The sequence below is a fragment of the Nelusetta ayraudi genome, unplaced genomic scaffold (assembly GCF_046127955.1).
Source record: "Nelusetta ayraudi isolate G7.1 ecotype Tasmania unplaced genomic scaffold, CSIRO-AGI_Nayr_v1 ptg000135l, whole genome shotgun sequence".
Taxonomy (NCBI): domain Eukaryota; kingdom Metazoa; phylum Chordata; class Actinopteri; order Tetraodontiformes; family Monacanthidae; genus Nelusetta; species Nelusetta ayraudi.
In genome coordinates this window covers 22,297,501-22,313,061 of record NW_027466185.1, presented here as the reverse complement: position 1 = coordinate 22,313,061, position 15,561 = coordinate 22,297,501, and the positions used below count along the sequence as shown (strand labels likewise).

General features: G+C 48.9%; 1 protein-coding gene across 1 annotated transcript in view; it reads left to right on the top strand.

Annotated features, from left to right (window-relative positions):
* samd12 (sterile alpha motif domain containing 12) overlaps positions 1 to 15,561 on the top strand; it is a 105,949-nt gene that overhangs the window by 89,750 nt on the left and 638 nt on the right. The window contains exon 5 of the mRNA XM_076012046.1: positions 12,177 to 15,561. This exon is cut by the window's right edge and continues 638 nt beyond it. Within this exon, the coding sequence (XP_075868161.1) occupies positions 12,177 to 12,208 (32 nt within the window). The 3' untranslated portion in view covers positions 12,209 to 15,561. The remainder of the gene's footprint in view (positions 1 to 12,176) is intronic.

The window sequence follows — 15,561 nt, the reverse complement described above, 5'->3', positions numbered from 1 at the left end:
CATGCATTGGGAACTGAAGAGAGGCCCGGTACTAATTTCTTAACCCACTGCGTTTACATGCGCAGCCTAATCAGATAACCGCCAGTGTCAATGATCGGATCCAAGTCTGCATGGCGAGGAGACAATCAGATCATTGACTTAGGTAGGTCTGCCCCGGCGACATTAGGTGGCGTTGGACTCTCATTTCAACCAGTGGGAATTGTAACACTTCCCGCCGACCTTTTGCCAGACAGACAACGTGTTTTGAATAAGTCGCCATTCCTGGTCCTTCTTCCGTCCACAAACCTAAGAGTATTAAACTCCTGGAGTTGTTGGAGTTCGACACTCCTCGATACACAGAACGCACTCCTCTTCGGCAGGAGTAATCGGCGTAAGATCAAGCAATCTGGTTCCCGTTCCCCAATTTTCAGAACTCCAGTTCTGCCGGTTTCTAATCAGATGAAGGCATTTACGTGCATTTTAAAACTGTGATCATCATCATTGTCAGGTAATGAAAGTAACCACACTGGCTGATAATGGACAGTGTGTCTTGTTGCCATGCAGCAACCAGACATGTTTATTGAGCGAGGGAAGAATATTCCTCTTTCTCACCTGCAGACTCGCTCTCTCTCTCTCTCTCTCGCTCTCTCTCTCTCCCTCTCTCTCTCTCTCTCGCTCTCTTTCTCTCCCTCTCTCGCTCTCCCTCTCTCGCTCTCTCTCTCTCTCCCTCTCTCTCTCTCTCTCTCTTTCTCTCTCTCTCTCGCTCTCTTTCTCTCTCTCGCTCTCCCCTCTCCCTCTGTTGCTATCATTAGCTGTTGTGCACTCGCTAACCTCATATTTATCGCCACAAGTTTACACCTGTTCTCCGGGGCTTGCGCTAATGCATTGTGGGGGAAATCAGCAGGAAAGCCACAGCAGAGGTAGATAAGGGGACCGGGACTGCGAGTGGGAACGCTCAAAACAACCCAGTAAAAAAAAAAAAAAAAAACCCATCAAAGATATTACATTTATCTGAAGAAATGTACTTTCCCCAAAGCTGAATTTTCTTCTTCATTTTTTTTTTCTTTTGCTTCACTGACTCGCATCTTTTTGAAGTTGTCCTTCAGCGTCAACGTATTCACAAACAAGGCCACATTAAAATACGGCAGGCAGAGCTGCAGTATTTCCAAGGCCTCCTCCAGGAGCGTTCTCCGCGTTCGCTAAATCCAATGTGCTGCATAAAAAAAAAAACATAAGCCAGACCTCATTTGCATACAACGATGCGCCAACAATGCAGTTGACTTCACTATGTTGCCGTTAAAGCCAAAGTCAAAACGGTCATCATCAATGTTGAGAAACTGCGCCACCAACTGGTCATTGTTAGTGTTCAGTTTGCTTTCTGGCAAATTTGCTCGTTGCACACAATATTCATACACATACACACATACACACACACACGCGCGGCAAAATGAAATTCGCTATTCGCATTTGCACTCAAGTCATGCGGGCCAAGTCCACTTTCACACTCACAAACTTGTCAGCAAGAACTTGAAGGCACAGCGAGGGCCCTTGTTTGTTGGATCGTTGCGTTTAATTACCACCAGAGAAAATGAGCTCAAACCTGAAATCCCAAAGTCACTTGAGGAGAAACAAAAGTGTTCCCCTCTGCTTCCCTGCGTTGCCGGCTATAGTCTGTGTTTCTCCGACAAGGCGGCACCGGGTGTTTCTCCAAAGAGGGCTGCGAACGCTTTTGCAGCCCTCTTATCTCCTACACACGTTAAATTGAGACGAGTGTACGTATGTTTTCTGCACCGCACCTCTTGCGACCGCATCAAACCGCTGCAAGCTTCTTCTTTATGTTGTCACCGGCGTGAAAGAGAGTAATGATGCCATCTGTGGAAAAACAGTGCCCTTCGGGGACGGAACAAATGCACGCGTCGGAATAAATGGAGACGGAGAACAATGTGGAGAACGCGCAGGTGTTCCCATCCTCAAGAATTTCCTTGATTGTAAGGAATTTTATTGTTTTGGAACAAAGGAACAGGTCGTGCGGCAGGAAATATCCGCGTCACATTTGGGAAAGTTTCTGGTTTGAATTAGCAGGCGGGAAACTCTCGAAACAACACAAATCTCTATAAAGTCGGAAAAAACTTGTTGGGGGAAAAAAACGGACGAGCTGCAAACTGTTTTAGTTTTCCGAGTTTGTTTCCCTCATTGGCAACTATGTTTACGGGCAAAGTTACCAACTATTTTCTTTAACCACGTAGATCGCTAGCTTTGATGCTGTCGTCATTGTGTTAGTGAGTGGGGCTAAATTATCCAAAATCTAATAAGAAAAGGTGGAAGAAGGAAAAGCGAGTCGTACCTTTTCTCATACTGGCTCCTGAATACATCTTTGTTTCTCCCACTAAGTGCGTGATAAATGATCTCGGAGGCTCGGGCAGGAGGCGACGTGCAGCACCGCCCTCTTCCATCAGATTAGCCCCAAATTGGCTGGAGGAGGAGAAACCTGATAGAGAGAAATAAGATCCGATTACAGGCAGGAATTTTGGGTGAGGGGGAGGGGGGGGGGGCAAATGGAAGTAAGAGTCGTCGGCGCTTGCAAGACATGGCGGCGTGTGAGGTCGCGGTTATTCACCGACGTGACGAGCAGCGGCGGCGGAGGGAAGCGCTGCTGAGCGGGACGGGCCCCTTTTCTTCTGAGGTGCCGACTCATCACGTCGGCGAGGACAAATGAGATCGGCCAACGGCACGGAGACTGATGATCCCTTTTAGCCCCACACCACTGAAGCGGTCGGCTCCGCAATAGCACGCGGCTCTTCTTGCCTCATCCAGCGGCTCTCATATCTGACTGTATGTTTTAAGTGCTGCTGACTTTGAACCCCTCCTCCGACTTCCAGTCCTTGATCGTCCCAGGGGTGGCTATCACTTCAGTTCAAGGGTCCTTGAAGTAAACTCAACAAGTGTATCTCAAGGGGGTAGACTTAGCACCGTCCTAACCGACCCAGAGCGGTAATTTCAATTCTATTTTTTTTTTTTTTTCTCACAAGATGGAGAAAGAAAAATTCATCGGAGCCGTACATTGAGATTTAAGAACACCCTTGACCTGCTGAGATAGTTGGAATACGGCGAGGTAGTGCCGAGATCGACGAGCTAAATGTTGTGTTCAGCATTATTTATTCACGTGTCCAATGTAGTGATGATAATGTTGCTGCACATCAATCTGAAACATATTTATGACAATGCATCACCCGATAATTAGTCAATTTATTTTCTCCGTCCATGTTTTTGCAACCCCGTATTTGATTTAATTATTTAAATCATTAGCCGCTAATCACATGACTCTGTGTGAAATACAGCCGGCGCTGCAACCCCTGATGACTTACGACGGTGGCGAGGAAGGTGGCGGTGGCGGTGGCGGTGGCGGCGCAGGTGCGCGCGGTGACTGCAGGATAGCGCCGACACTAATGCGGCATAATGACAGAGGCGCCGCTGTTCATTTATTAATGGGGGCAGCGCATGAATACAAATGGCTTTATAAATATGATTGGGAAGAGCGGGGCGTTGTCTCAGCACTCCGCTGCTGCAGAGTTTTTCGCGAGCTGAAGGTTTTTTTTGTCGGAGGGATCTTCTACGGGCTTTTACTGACACAAAGACCTGGCCTTGGTGCCATGCAGAGCACAACACTTCTTCACTCTCCTCCTTAGGTGGCTCAATAGACAGCAAATGTGGCACTGCACACCGCATTGAACACCCACCGCCCACTTTATTAGGTCAAATGTGACTTTAAATGTGACTTTTGTGGTTAACATGGTTTTTATTGCTAATATTTTGCGATCGTTTTAGTGTCTTTGCCAAACGTAGCGCAATATAGCAATTAGCATGTCTAGCATGATGAGCGTCAGACCTTCCACAGGCAGCTACGGCTATTAGCAATGACAGCCCCCTTAGCGTAGCAACCAAAATTGCGAATGAACTCAAAGGCTGTGGTTGAAATCACCACATAGGGAGTTGTATGTAGCCTATATATATCTATACAGTGCACTCATTAGCCAAATTAATAAAACTTTCAGCCACCACTCTTGGCGCTGTTAATGACGGTCGTATTATTAAAACTAATATTCAAAACTATTATTACTAAAAATATTTATTATTGAATATATAATTATTATGATTCTTGTTATTATTTTACACATATAGACATATGTTCATTTATATAGTAATATAATACATATTATATACTGAGCGTTTTCCCTGCATGATGGAATAGATTGGCCGATTAGTGACCATCACTAAACTCAACAACACTCCTCTTAGCGATGCATTGTGGGATACATGCAGTGGATTATAGTGAACACTAATGTTATTTTTTATTGGCCCACTGCTCACTATAAGGCAATTTTGGACACAGCCAAAGGCCTTTGCTTTTTGGGAAGGGGCGAAAGCTCAGGAATACTATTGGGTCTAAAACTTAACATCCCAGCACCTGATCATGAAAACATTTTTCCACCTGGGCTGGGAACTTTCGTCAACGGTGCCATCGTGCCCACGGTTTTTTAAAACATGGAATGTTTTTTCACGCCTCGCCGGGACTCCTGTTGCTGACATCCTGCTATTGATGCATCCACGAGTCTCAAAGGCGGACCAAGGCGACAGAAACTCCGCCGCCGCCTCTTCCCCGCGACTCCGAGGCGCCGTTTCTATTCCCCGTGTTTTTATTTTGAGAGGAAGTTTCTCCGCTCTGGGTTGGGAGATAAACCGGCAGTAACGGAACCCTATGTGTAAAATATACGGGGAGGAAGTGAGAGACGGAGAGGGTCGGGGGTGCGTTGGAGCCATTCTCTGGCAGCACAATGCCGGGATGGCGTGCTCCAGCTAAATAAATTATCACGGAGGGGCTATTTTTAAGCCGAAGTGTAAATGCAGTAATCCTCAGAGCAGGAGCTGCGAAGTGGCGGCACGCAGCAGCAGCAGCAGCAGCAGCAGCAGCAGCAGCGGCAGCGGCAGCAGCAGCAGCAGCAGCAGCAGCAACATCAGGGGAATTCGACTCCGCCTTTATCTCCACCGCCGCCGCTCTCGCCCTCCTCTCCCCGGCATTCCTCTGTATTTCCCTGCTTTGTGTCTTCCCTCCACCCCCCCCCCCCCCTCCGCTTCTTCCATTTACTCCCCCTTTGCTTTCATATGGTAAAAGCCTTTTTCTCCTCTCTTTTTCTTTTCTGTGTCAGGGTATTTTGCTTGTCGCCAAGAACCCAGCGGGGACGACGCCGTTGTCGTAAACAATAGCGGACTTCTGAACAAGCCGTATGGGGGGGGGTGGGGGGGAGGAACACGCGAGCGTCTCGCAGCTAGCGGAGGATGATGTCCGGGTCAGACCTCCTCCTCAGCCCCCCAGGTCTGGGGTCAGGGCCTGGTTTTCTCTCGTGCTGCTTCCTCAGGTGTCGGGGGAGTCGTTTGTCCGAGGAGACGCACCACCACCACCACCACCACCACCACATTAGGAAGTCTTAATTAGTGGCAAGGTCAACAGTTTTCCCTCGTTTTGTTCTGCGATTGTCTGCAGGGCGACTCACCTGCGACCGTATTATCGGTTTTGATAATGGAGCCTCTGCGGCTACGCGCTATTTATAGCCTCACCAGATTACAGCCAGAAAGCTGCTGTGGTTTTTTTTTTTTTTTTCTTCTTTTTTTAAAGCTAATGTTCTCTGTGTGTGGATGCCTGAAAAATAATGAATTAAATCCAAATATGCTCACAAAGGACAAGGCTGTCTTTGCCACGATGATTGGATTCAGTTAAGACGGGCCCGGAAAATCTATTGTGGACTAAGGTCCTGTCCACACGGGAACGTTTTTTGGTGGAAACAGTAAAGTATTTGACCGTTACGGCGTTTCGTCCGCACGGCAACGGCGTTTTGGGTCCCCCGAAACGCTATTTTTTTTTTGAAAACGGGTCCCAGAGTGGGAAAATCTGGCAACGCCGCTTCGGCGTCGTCACATCGTTGCCGCGTGGACGGTGAAAACGGCTTTTCCTCGTAAAACGATGACGTCATCGCACCGTCACTGTCACGCGACCGGAAAAAACACGGCATGCGGCGGCACAAACGACAACGATGGCGGCGAGCGGAGTTGTCTTTGTATCGCAGGCGCTTCGCGATTTGTTGGCAATATTACTACAAAACCTCACAAAACCTCACGCTCACTTTTTTCCCCCGCTACTCGCCGTTTTTTTGCTTTCTGTGTGAAACGTCCTCTTTCTAAATCGTGGGTCCGGTTGGCTGTGTCAGCGTCTGTTAACAGCACCACGTGTGGCATACGCATTACATGGTTCCGTCTCCATCTGCCGGCGTGTGGACCCGACTTTCTTCGACCCCGGGAAAGAAAAAAAAAAAAACGGTAACGTTCCCGTGTGGACAGGGCCTCAGCAAAGAGCTGTAAATAATGAGGTGGATGAAAAGTTGGATGGACGCCCCGAGAATATCAGCCCGTCCAACCAAACCAAGAGACCGGAGATTTGGCAACATTAGCTCCCACACCGGGCTCTGCTGCTCGTCCCACAAATCCATGCTATGACGAACGTGGCACCGTCTAAAGGGGAAACAAGCGGGGGTTTCCGTGAACCAAGAAGCTCTGCAAACGTGTAGAAAGGGTTCAGTCGGGGACAACTGGACTTGTTCTTGTGAGTCCAGTTGCCCCGACTGAACCCTTTCTACATTAAGATGACCTGGATGACTGAGACACAGACGAGCTCTGCTACAAAAGATAAAAAAAATAAAAAAAAAATCAATCAAACACAAATTTCCTGACTTTTTGACTTGGGCTCGATTCCCCTGAATGAGCGGATAACACTCGCGAACACCAAGACGACAGCGAGGAGTCGGATCTGCAACAATCACAAGGCGACGGAACATCTCGGCCTCCGCCGTTCGGCCCCAGCAATCACACGTCATTCGGAAAAGTGCGTGTTCAGACTGTTTTTTGTCTGCGACGGGAGAGCAGCCTGCCTCGCCGTACCTGCGGTTTCACGGTGTTTCAAAAGCCGGCAGCCGCCCAGGACGCCGCTCCGGCCCGAGGCTAATCGCGTCTCCGCCGATCATCCGAGGGGGGCCCGCAAACAAAGGGCGCACGCATCATAAATAAATGAGCGCCTCGCGGTTTCGCTTTTTGTTCTTCGCTGCTCGTCTCCATTGTGATATTTCACCCCCACCCCACCCCCACCCCACCCCCCGTCATAGCTGGGTGGCGAGAGAGGCGCGGTGACACGAGTTGGAGTAGCAGGAGGCGAAACGCTCCGAGCGCCGCCTTCCTGCTCCGTGTAAAATCGACTTATTCGCTAAAACCTTCGCCGGGGTTTTCGCTGGTGGAGAGCGGCGCTCGGAGCGAGGGGTGCAGGGCGGGGATGGGGGGGTTGGCGGGGAGTGGGGGGGGGGTGGCGTCGCTTGTTTTTGCTTGAAGTGGCAGCAGCGAGATGACCTATTTTGAACAGGCGCCAGGAGACGAGGCCCATGAAGAAATGAAAAAAAAAACCTTATCGGAACGCGCAGAGCCTCCTCTGCACTTGTGGAGCGCGTCTCAGAAGTCATACATGAAATGTAGCATGTTGCTGTTGCTGCGCTCATCTGCGCCTCCAGCACGGCACGGCACGCCTGGCCATCAGTCGCACTATGCAGGCGTGTCATTTGGAGCTAGAATGCTCTAAAAAAAAAAAAAAAAAAGACTTTTTAGTTCATTCAGTTTGTCACAGTTGCAGCTCATAGAGTTCATGCTGTAGACAAACGATACGTTTCGAGAAATTATAAAGGATATAAAATAAAGAATTCATTTTAGACTGGTTGGCAATTGTTGAGTGATGTGTAAACGACCGAAGTGAAGTGAAAATGACTCGACCTATTTGGCCTGTCCAAAACAGTTTCATCGTTTCGGGATAAAGAGATCATACTTGATATTTGTTGCCATTGTTTCATAGCGCTAGGCTACACGAGCATGCGGGTGCGCGGCCTATCGACGGTGATTTAGAGCCCAGCGATGAACGACTTGGCCGACTAATCCGGCCTGTGAAAATGTGATGGATGAAGTCAGCAGCGGGGAGAGCGGGGAGAGCGGGGAGAGGGTCGACGCGCCCCACATCGCTGCTCCTCGCCGCTCCGCTCAGATTAAACAAGCGAGACGTCTCTGATTACAAACGCACGGCTGAGAGTTGTGAGAGCGGCGGCGGCGGCTGGGTGGCGGGGGCCTGGGGGAGGCGCTGCAGGCGCAGACGGCAGGTGTGACGCGAGAGTTCGCCGATCCACCGAAAGGAAAGCCGCTCGGCTGCTCGTGCGTGCGAGAAATCGCATTCCGTCGCTCGCGCCGCCGCCGCCGCAGGAGGCGGGCTCAGTGCCGATGGCGGAACGAGTCGTTTGTGAGCCCGCGTGCGTTCTCGTAAAATGCAGCGTTACGGGGGGCCCGGAATACGTTTTTCTTTTCTTCCAGCAGCAGAGCGAGAGGACTTGGCCGCGAGGGGAAATGAGGACACTAGGGTTGTGCATCTCCGGTCTGTGGCCGATACGATACGTATCTCGATACACTACCAACGATTCGATGCATTAAAGATACGATACCATTCATATATTTACAATACGATACGATTCCCCCAATACGATGCAGTGCGATTCAGCACAGTTTGATCCAACACAATGTGATTTGATTTGAGACTCCGATGCAAAGGAATGATGCTATGCAATTCAATGAGTTTGATTATTTATCCACCAAAATACAAACATTGTGTGTTTTTCAATTTAGATTTAAAAGTATTTTGTGAACAACTGGTTCACAATTAACAATAACAAGGCAAGTGCAATGAAAAATAAATAAACCTTTCCTAATTGCTTACAAATGGAATAAATGTAAACTCTTCTTGCTGTTGCTGTAAGCAGACAGCAGCCTAACTGTCATAATAAAACAGTCACGACAGTGAAATAGCTCGGCTGTGATGAGAAATTGAAGACAGAAAAAGATTCAAATACTAAAACAAATAAAAAATAATGGTTGCTTGAACTCAATCAAAATTAGTCCGCAATGCAACTACTCATTGGTGTGTGACTTTCAGTCCATACTGTATTATTCAACCGACATGTTCCACTCTAAGGTTTTTCTCTTTAGGAGTATCAGCTGATCCACATGATCGGTGTGAAGCAAACTGCGGTGTGCACTGCGCTGTGCTGTAACTTTCAGCACAGCACTCCTTCCGCTGTGCCAGAATTCAGGAGTCCGGCGGTGGCCAGTGTTCTTTGTTGTTGGGCACTTTTGGCTGTAGAATCGTTCCACGAATAGCCGCCGAACGATGGTGTCGTTCACGCCAGACTTGAAGCGGCATGCACCTCCGTGTCCGGCTCGCGCAGCGATTGTTTCGGCGTTTTTTTGGTTGTTTTTTTTTAACTGCGCTGTGCTGTAAGTTCCAGCACTGCGCTGTGCATCGCTGTATCGCTCTGTGACAGACGTAAAGACCGATGTATCGAGATTTAATCCCAAAATTGCATCGATTCACGGCTGCTCTACCGATGCACTCGCATCGTGCCCGCGCCTGTCCGTGTATCGATACGCATCGGTTAATCTTCCCATCCCTAGAGGACACGTCGGCATTGTGATTACGTCTCAGGGTCAAGGCTTCACTTTTCAGCCCAGCCATGAACTGAGGGTCAAAATTAGCCGCATTGTTAGGTAGCAAAGCAACGAGTTGAGGAGGACGAGGACGAGGACGAGGAGGAGGAGGAGGACGAGGAGGACAAGGACATTTTGACTGATTTTCATGCACTCATAATGATCATTCAAGACCATTCAAGATCATTATTTCGTAAAACTGATAATAATGGAGTTCAATGGAGAAATCAGTTAGTGATCCCAAACTTTTGAACAGTAGTGTACGTTTGTGCGATCCAAGGACCCAGGGTAACTTTTTGTTGGTCCTCGCTTTTCTTCACAACTTTGTCGTTTCCTTTCAGGGCATCAAATTGAGTTTGGAGGCAGAGTGCGACGAGAGGAGAGATTGAATTAGAGTCAGGCCGCAACAAAGGGATGGAAGTCAGTGTGAAAACGCTGCAAACGTGGCTTCACAAAGTTGTGTGTGTGTGTGTGTGTCTGTCTGTCTGTCTGTCTGTCTGTCTGTCTGTGAGAGAGAGAGAAAGACCAAATCAGTGACTAAATGAAACGGAGCAACGATTCCATTATTAACAGATCAACCGCCGCCTTTGTTTGGCCTGTGATTGGTCGGCGCATCTCATTCGAGCTCGCGCGCACGCAATTACCCGCGCAAGGACGGACGGACGGACGGACGGACGGACGGACGGACACTTGTCGAAATTGCAATTCTCCCCCTGACCTCCGAGCAGGCACGCACCGCAAGCACGCCGCGCTCGTGTCGCGGGAGGCGTTCGCACGCCGCTCCGTTTAATTTAGGTTTGGCAGATTACAGTAATTATGCCAAAGAAAAGATTTTTTTTTCCTGAGTAATTTGCCTTTTTCCGCCCTTGAACACGGAAACGGCGGCAAGCTGAAAGAGCCCCGCTCTCCTGTCATATTGGGGTATTTTGAGAGCATAAAGCAGTCCCTGCAGAAGAAGGTTGTATAACCGTTTCAGGGAATTTCATCTCCGGAGGGGTTCTTTTTTTGGGGGGGGGGGACTCATTTTATAGAATTATTTTCCAATTAGTTTAGACTAATTTGGTTTGAGACTACGGACAAATTGGGAAAACTGCAAATGAAGGCGTGCGCACGCACGCTAATAGGAATGTTTACTTACTTGGAGGCCAATGAAGCTCGATAGTGAGGTTTTTCTCGTGACTGAGGTCGAGGAACTTGTTTCACTGAACGTCACTGAGCTAATTCGGAAAAACAAACTTCCATAAAGTTTCCATAAAACTAGGGATACGGTACAAATACTTGAATTTTAGTACTCACGAGTACCGATACAGAGAGCTTGAGGCCATTAAACATGATGAAAATTTGATTTTGTTTTCAGTTTTTTCACAGATGTGTTATTTGTCAAACATTTGTCAGCATGGATTTCTTGAACATGGGTGACGAGTTTCACTGCAGTACAAACAATAATTTAACAAAATTGAAGTTATTATTATTATTTTTATTATTGTTATTATTAATAATAATAATAATAATAATAATAATAAAAATAATAATAAAATTGTCAGAAACATACATATACAACTGATATCGGTGTCGTGGTATCAGCACATATTTTGCGAATACGAATACGAGTACTCAACTGCGGTATCGGTACCGATACTGGCATCGGTGTTGCTGCCTCCCTACATCAAACATTTTCGCTCCCATTGGTACAAAGACCACAAACCACCTAAAGAGACACGCATGGAAAACTTTTGAGTTTTTTCTCAATGGGCAACAAAAGGTTTGACCGTGTGTCAGTGGCTCTCTGCCTTCAGTTTCAGCGGTTGATGATGATGATGATGATGACGATGATGATGAGAGTAAAAAAAAAATCAGTTTCCTGACTCTTACACCGTATCTACACACACACACACACACATGCACCGTCATCACACGCTCTGGCTGAGCTCTAAATGTCACTTGTCTCTCTCCGCCTGACTCATCCTCTTTGCACACACACACACACACAAGAACACACGTTTGACCGTGTACACGCTTTTGATGGATGCCCCCCCCACCCCCCCGCCCCCCCTTCCCTTTTGTGCGCCGCAAGACGACGATAGTTTTTTTTTTTTTTTCTCTTTCCTTTTTTTCCCCTCTCACGGAGCCATTTTCTAATTACGTCTGCGCTCTCTTCACTCGCCCCGACTCTCCACTCCTCCTCCTCCTCTGTCTCTCTCTTTTATCCCGTCTCTCTCTTATCTCGCCCCTTCTCTTCTATTTTTCTAATTCCGTCCCCGTGATCCATTTTTATGGCTCGCCGTGCTCATGCTTGTTATCTCAGCCCACCACCTCCCCCTCCCCCTCGTTTTTATCCCCCCCCCGTCCCACCCCCCGTCCCACCCCCCACCCCCGTTTGATCTCAACTTCTTAATTTCCTCTCTCATCTGCGTCACTCAGCTCGCCTTCATTTCGCTCTTCCTCTGATGCCCTTCAATGCTCCTCTCGTTCCCGGCTTCTTTTTTTTTCACCCTCTTCCCTTTATGACCATTTTTTCCAGAAGGATTGTTTTTCTTTTTCCTTGATGCTCACGTTACAAACCTCCTCTCCTCTCGTCTCCGCAGCCTCTCTGGAGTGCACCCCGTCGTCGCCGTAGGCAGACCTGTTGACCACCTCCACCTCCACCTCCACCACCTCACTGAACTCCACCCAACGTGTTGCACCTGGAACAGTCATCCATCCCGGCCCTCCCTGAACCTCGAGGCTTCTTCCCCACCGGTTCCAGGTGCTTCGCTGCCCCTCATCTCGACGGAATCTGACCGCTCCTCTCAACTGCAGACGTCCCGCCGGCTCGAAAACCTCCGCCGGACCTCTCAACTCCTGCTTTTCTTCAGTCGAGCCATCGTTGTAGCCAGAACCCAGCAGCTTCCCTCAACCGCATCCCCTCAAAGTGCTGAAGCACAGCATTCGACGGCTAACGTTAGCTTATTTTGCGCCGGACCTCAGCTGGAGGAGGCAGGAAGTGAGACTAGTGATAGCTGTAGCTAATGTGGACGCTTTGATTCACCAAATGGCCAAAAATGTCTTCAAAGAGAAAAAAATTGCAAGATGGTGGAAAAACTTCCAGCCGGTGTTGGACAGCAAGCACTTGGTCAAAGGGAATCTACCTTTTGTAGCATTTAAATGTAGCCCAGCTCGAGCCTTCCTTTCCAGTGGCCCTGAAGTTAATTCGGACAATACACAATGTCTGACATGGACACGGACGCGGACAATACAAAGTATCTCTCCTTTGTATTCTCTTCACACAAACGTAAAAGAAGGATTAAAATGAAACCGTCACAACAAGCTTTCGAGATATATCTCGGAAAATACAATTACCGCAAATTCTCCCAGAATCTAGTTCAAGCGTGTCAAAAAAAAAAACAGTGATGACGTCATCACCATTTGAGACACGGCCAATGAGCTCCGTCGGCTCCTCCCACACTGGCACCTAGTGTCTTCAAGTTGCCCTAATGCAGCTGACGTCCAACACAAGTGATCACCTCTGCATGATTGCGCTCAAGCTAGCACAACACTGACTTCCTTCCAGCTGCTGTTCACTTTCCTGGCCGGTCCGAATCACGTGACCGTCGTCAAGCGGTTTGACTGGACAGAAGCTTGACCTTTCACCTCACATCGAGAGCTCTGTACAGCGGCAGCGGCCCTCAGACTGTTATTGTCCGGTTCCGCCTCCCCTCTTTCGTCCTCTCTATCTCCCCAGAAGCCGTTTCCACAACTGGTCGAGGCAAAGCGGGCCATTCGTCGTTGTTCTTCCCCACCTCCCGATGTCCCATAAACGTCCTGTTTATTGTCTGCTCCGTTTCCCTTCCGCGTTGTGGATGGCTCTCCGAGGATCGCTGCCGAGAGTCCAAATGGCTCCCACGATAACGGAAAGGGCCGAGAGACAAAAACAAGGGGGGAAGAAAGGAGGGCGCAGCGGCGGACAGGAAGGAAACGCAGAAGGGATTTGTGAGACTCTTATTCCGCCGCTAATGAGAGAACCAAAAAAAAAAGAAGGAAAAAGACGTTGCGGGTGACTAAGGGAGAGACTTTTTCCCGCTTCCTGTCGTCACCCCCGTCCCCCCCGCCTCGGCCCCCCGTGTTGCCGACTGCATCGTCTGCTCTCCATGTCACAGCTTGAACGTGTTTTTCGGGCCAACACCTGACAGTCGAAGACAAGAAGGAGAATCATCGCCGGTCGGCCCGTCACAAAGTCTCAACTGTGCGACCAGGAACTGTAAATAACGGCAGCTCACTGTCACCGTCGTTCCGGTTGCACTTGAAAAGCACATCTTGTGTCTCCTCATGGGACTGAAACTGCTGCCGTCACTTCCCGACCCATTCTCTGTCTGTGACTGTGTTCTAGAAACCACGTAGCCGCTAGTGTAACAACCTTTTAATATCACTTTGTGGGAATTCAAGCTGGTGTGACATGAGCTGTAGTCATGGTAACAACATCTCCTCTTCTGGATGGGGAGCTGTCAATCAGTTGCGGCAAAAGAAAAAAAAGTCGCTCTTGATGCCGGAGCGTTGGCCGAGGAGTTCGGGGTCCGTCGGGTTTTTTTGTCGGGATTTCATTTGCGTGAGGTACAAATGCGCATTCGGTTGTTTGGTTAGCGGCTAATGCGGACGAAGGCTCCGCGAGCTGATTGGACGGTATCGATCAGCTCTCCGGGACGTACGGTTGCTCCTTCCAGTATTGAAGGAGGAGTGACTCGGAGAGAGAGTGAGCGCCGGGTGTGTTTGAGTTTGTGTGTGTGCGTGTGTGCGTGCGTGCGTGTGTGCGTGTGTCTGTGTGCGTGCGTGCGACAGTCATCCCGGGGAAACGAGGAGGCGACGGGGGCTAAAAAAAAAACACGAGTGGCTATTTCACGGTTGGCTGGAGATGCCGTGTCCGCGTCAGTCAAGGCCACGGCGGGCGCGAGGAAGGAAGGGCCGAGAGGTCAGAATTTTTCCGTTTGTCAGCCCAGGAATTGGGGGTGGGGGTTGTTGCCATGTTAACTGGAAGGAAGTCAGCGGGCCGTCAGTGAGAGATCTGGAGGAATTAAAGGCTGATTGGGTAATCGTGTTGTCTCAGTGACGGGTAAAACAGCTTTGGTGTCATGCCTGCGGTTGCTATTGCACTGTAGCCAGTACTGCCAACCGTCCTCGGCAGTGGGAAAGTACCTTTTGGAATACTTTTTAAAGTTAGTTTGTTCTTTAAGCCGTCAAACTGCTTGATAGTTGGGGGTTTTGTTCAGAAGTGGCCAGAAGGACTCAGATTTGCACGTGGTCTGTCCTCCCCTCAAGATCTTGAGGCCGTCAGTGTCTGATCCGACAGTACACGAACCTCTTGCGTCCGATTTCATCACGCTATTCATTGTGGCCCCTGTAAAGAAATTCCCGTTCCAGTATTTGAACACGAATGCAATTCTTCTATTCAGCGTGAACTATTGCGTTCCTTTAATCCAAAAGCGCCTTTGGAATCCCTTTTTTCCCTTTCTTCCTCTTCTTTTCTTATGAACCTCATGCCGATATGCCAAACCTTTCGTCAAATATTCGCAAATGTAGCAAGATATCAGTATATGACTGAGTTTCCTCCAGAGGCATAAACGGTGGGAAATAAGAAAACTTTCCGCTGTTTCCTGGCATTGAGATCCAGGTTTTACCAGCTTGAGACCTGGAGACGGTGCCAAGGCGTCCACAGACTTGTCTGAACCGGTTGAGCCCATAAGTCCCCAAAAGAGGGTTTGGCACCGAGTCACGGGCACCAACGAGTTGCACAACACCTGAAAAATCTCACAAACGGCTGTCGCACAAAGGCTTGTGTTCATGCTGGCACATCCGCGAGAATGCAAATACACGAGTGGTCACGCACCTGACAGTGACACTTGACACGCACAGTGTCGCTCGACAAATTAGCAGCAAACATAGACACGGGGGCTTCCAAGTTTCGTGTTAGTTATGAAAAAGTGAGGCCAATATGCAAAT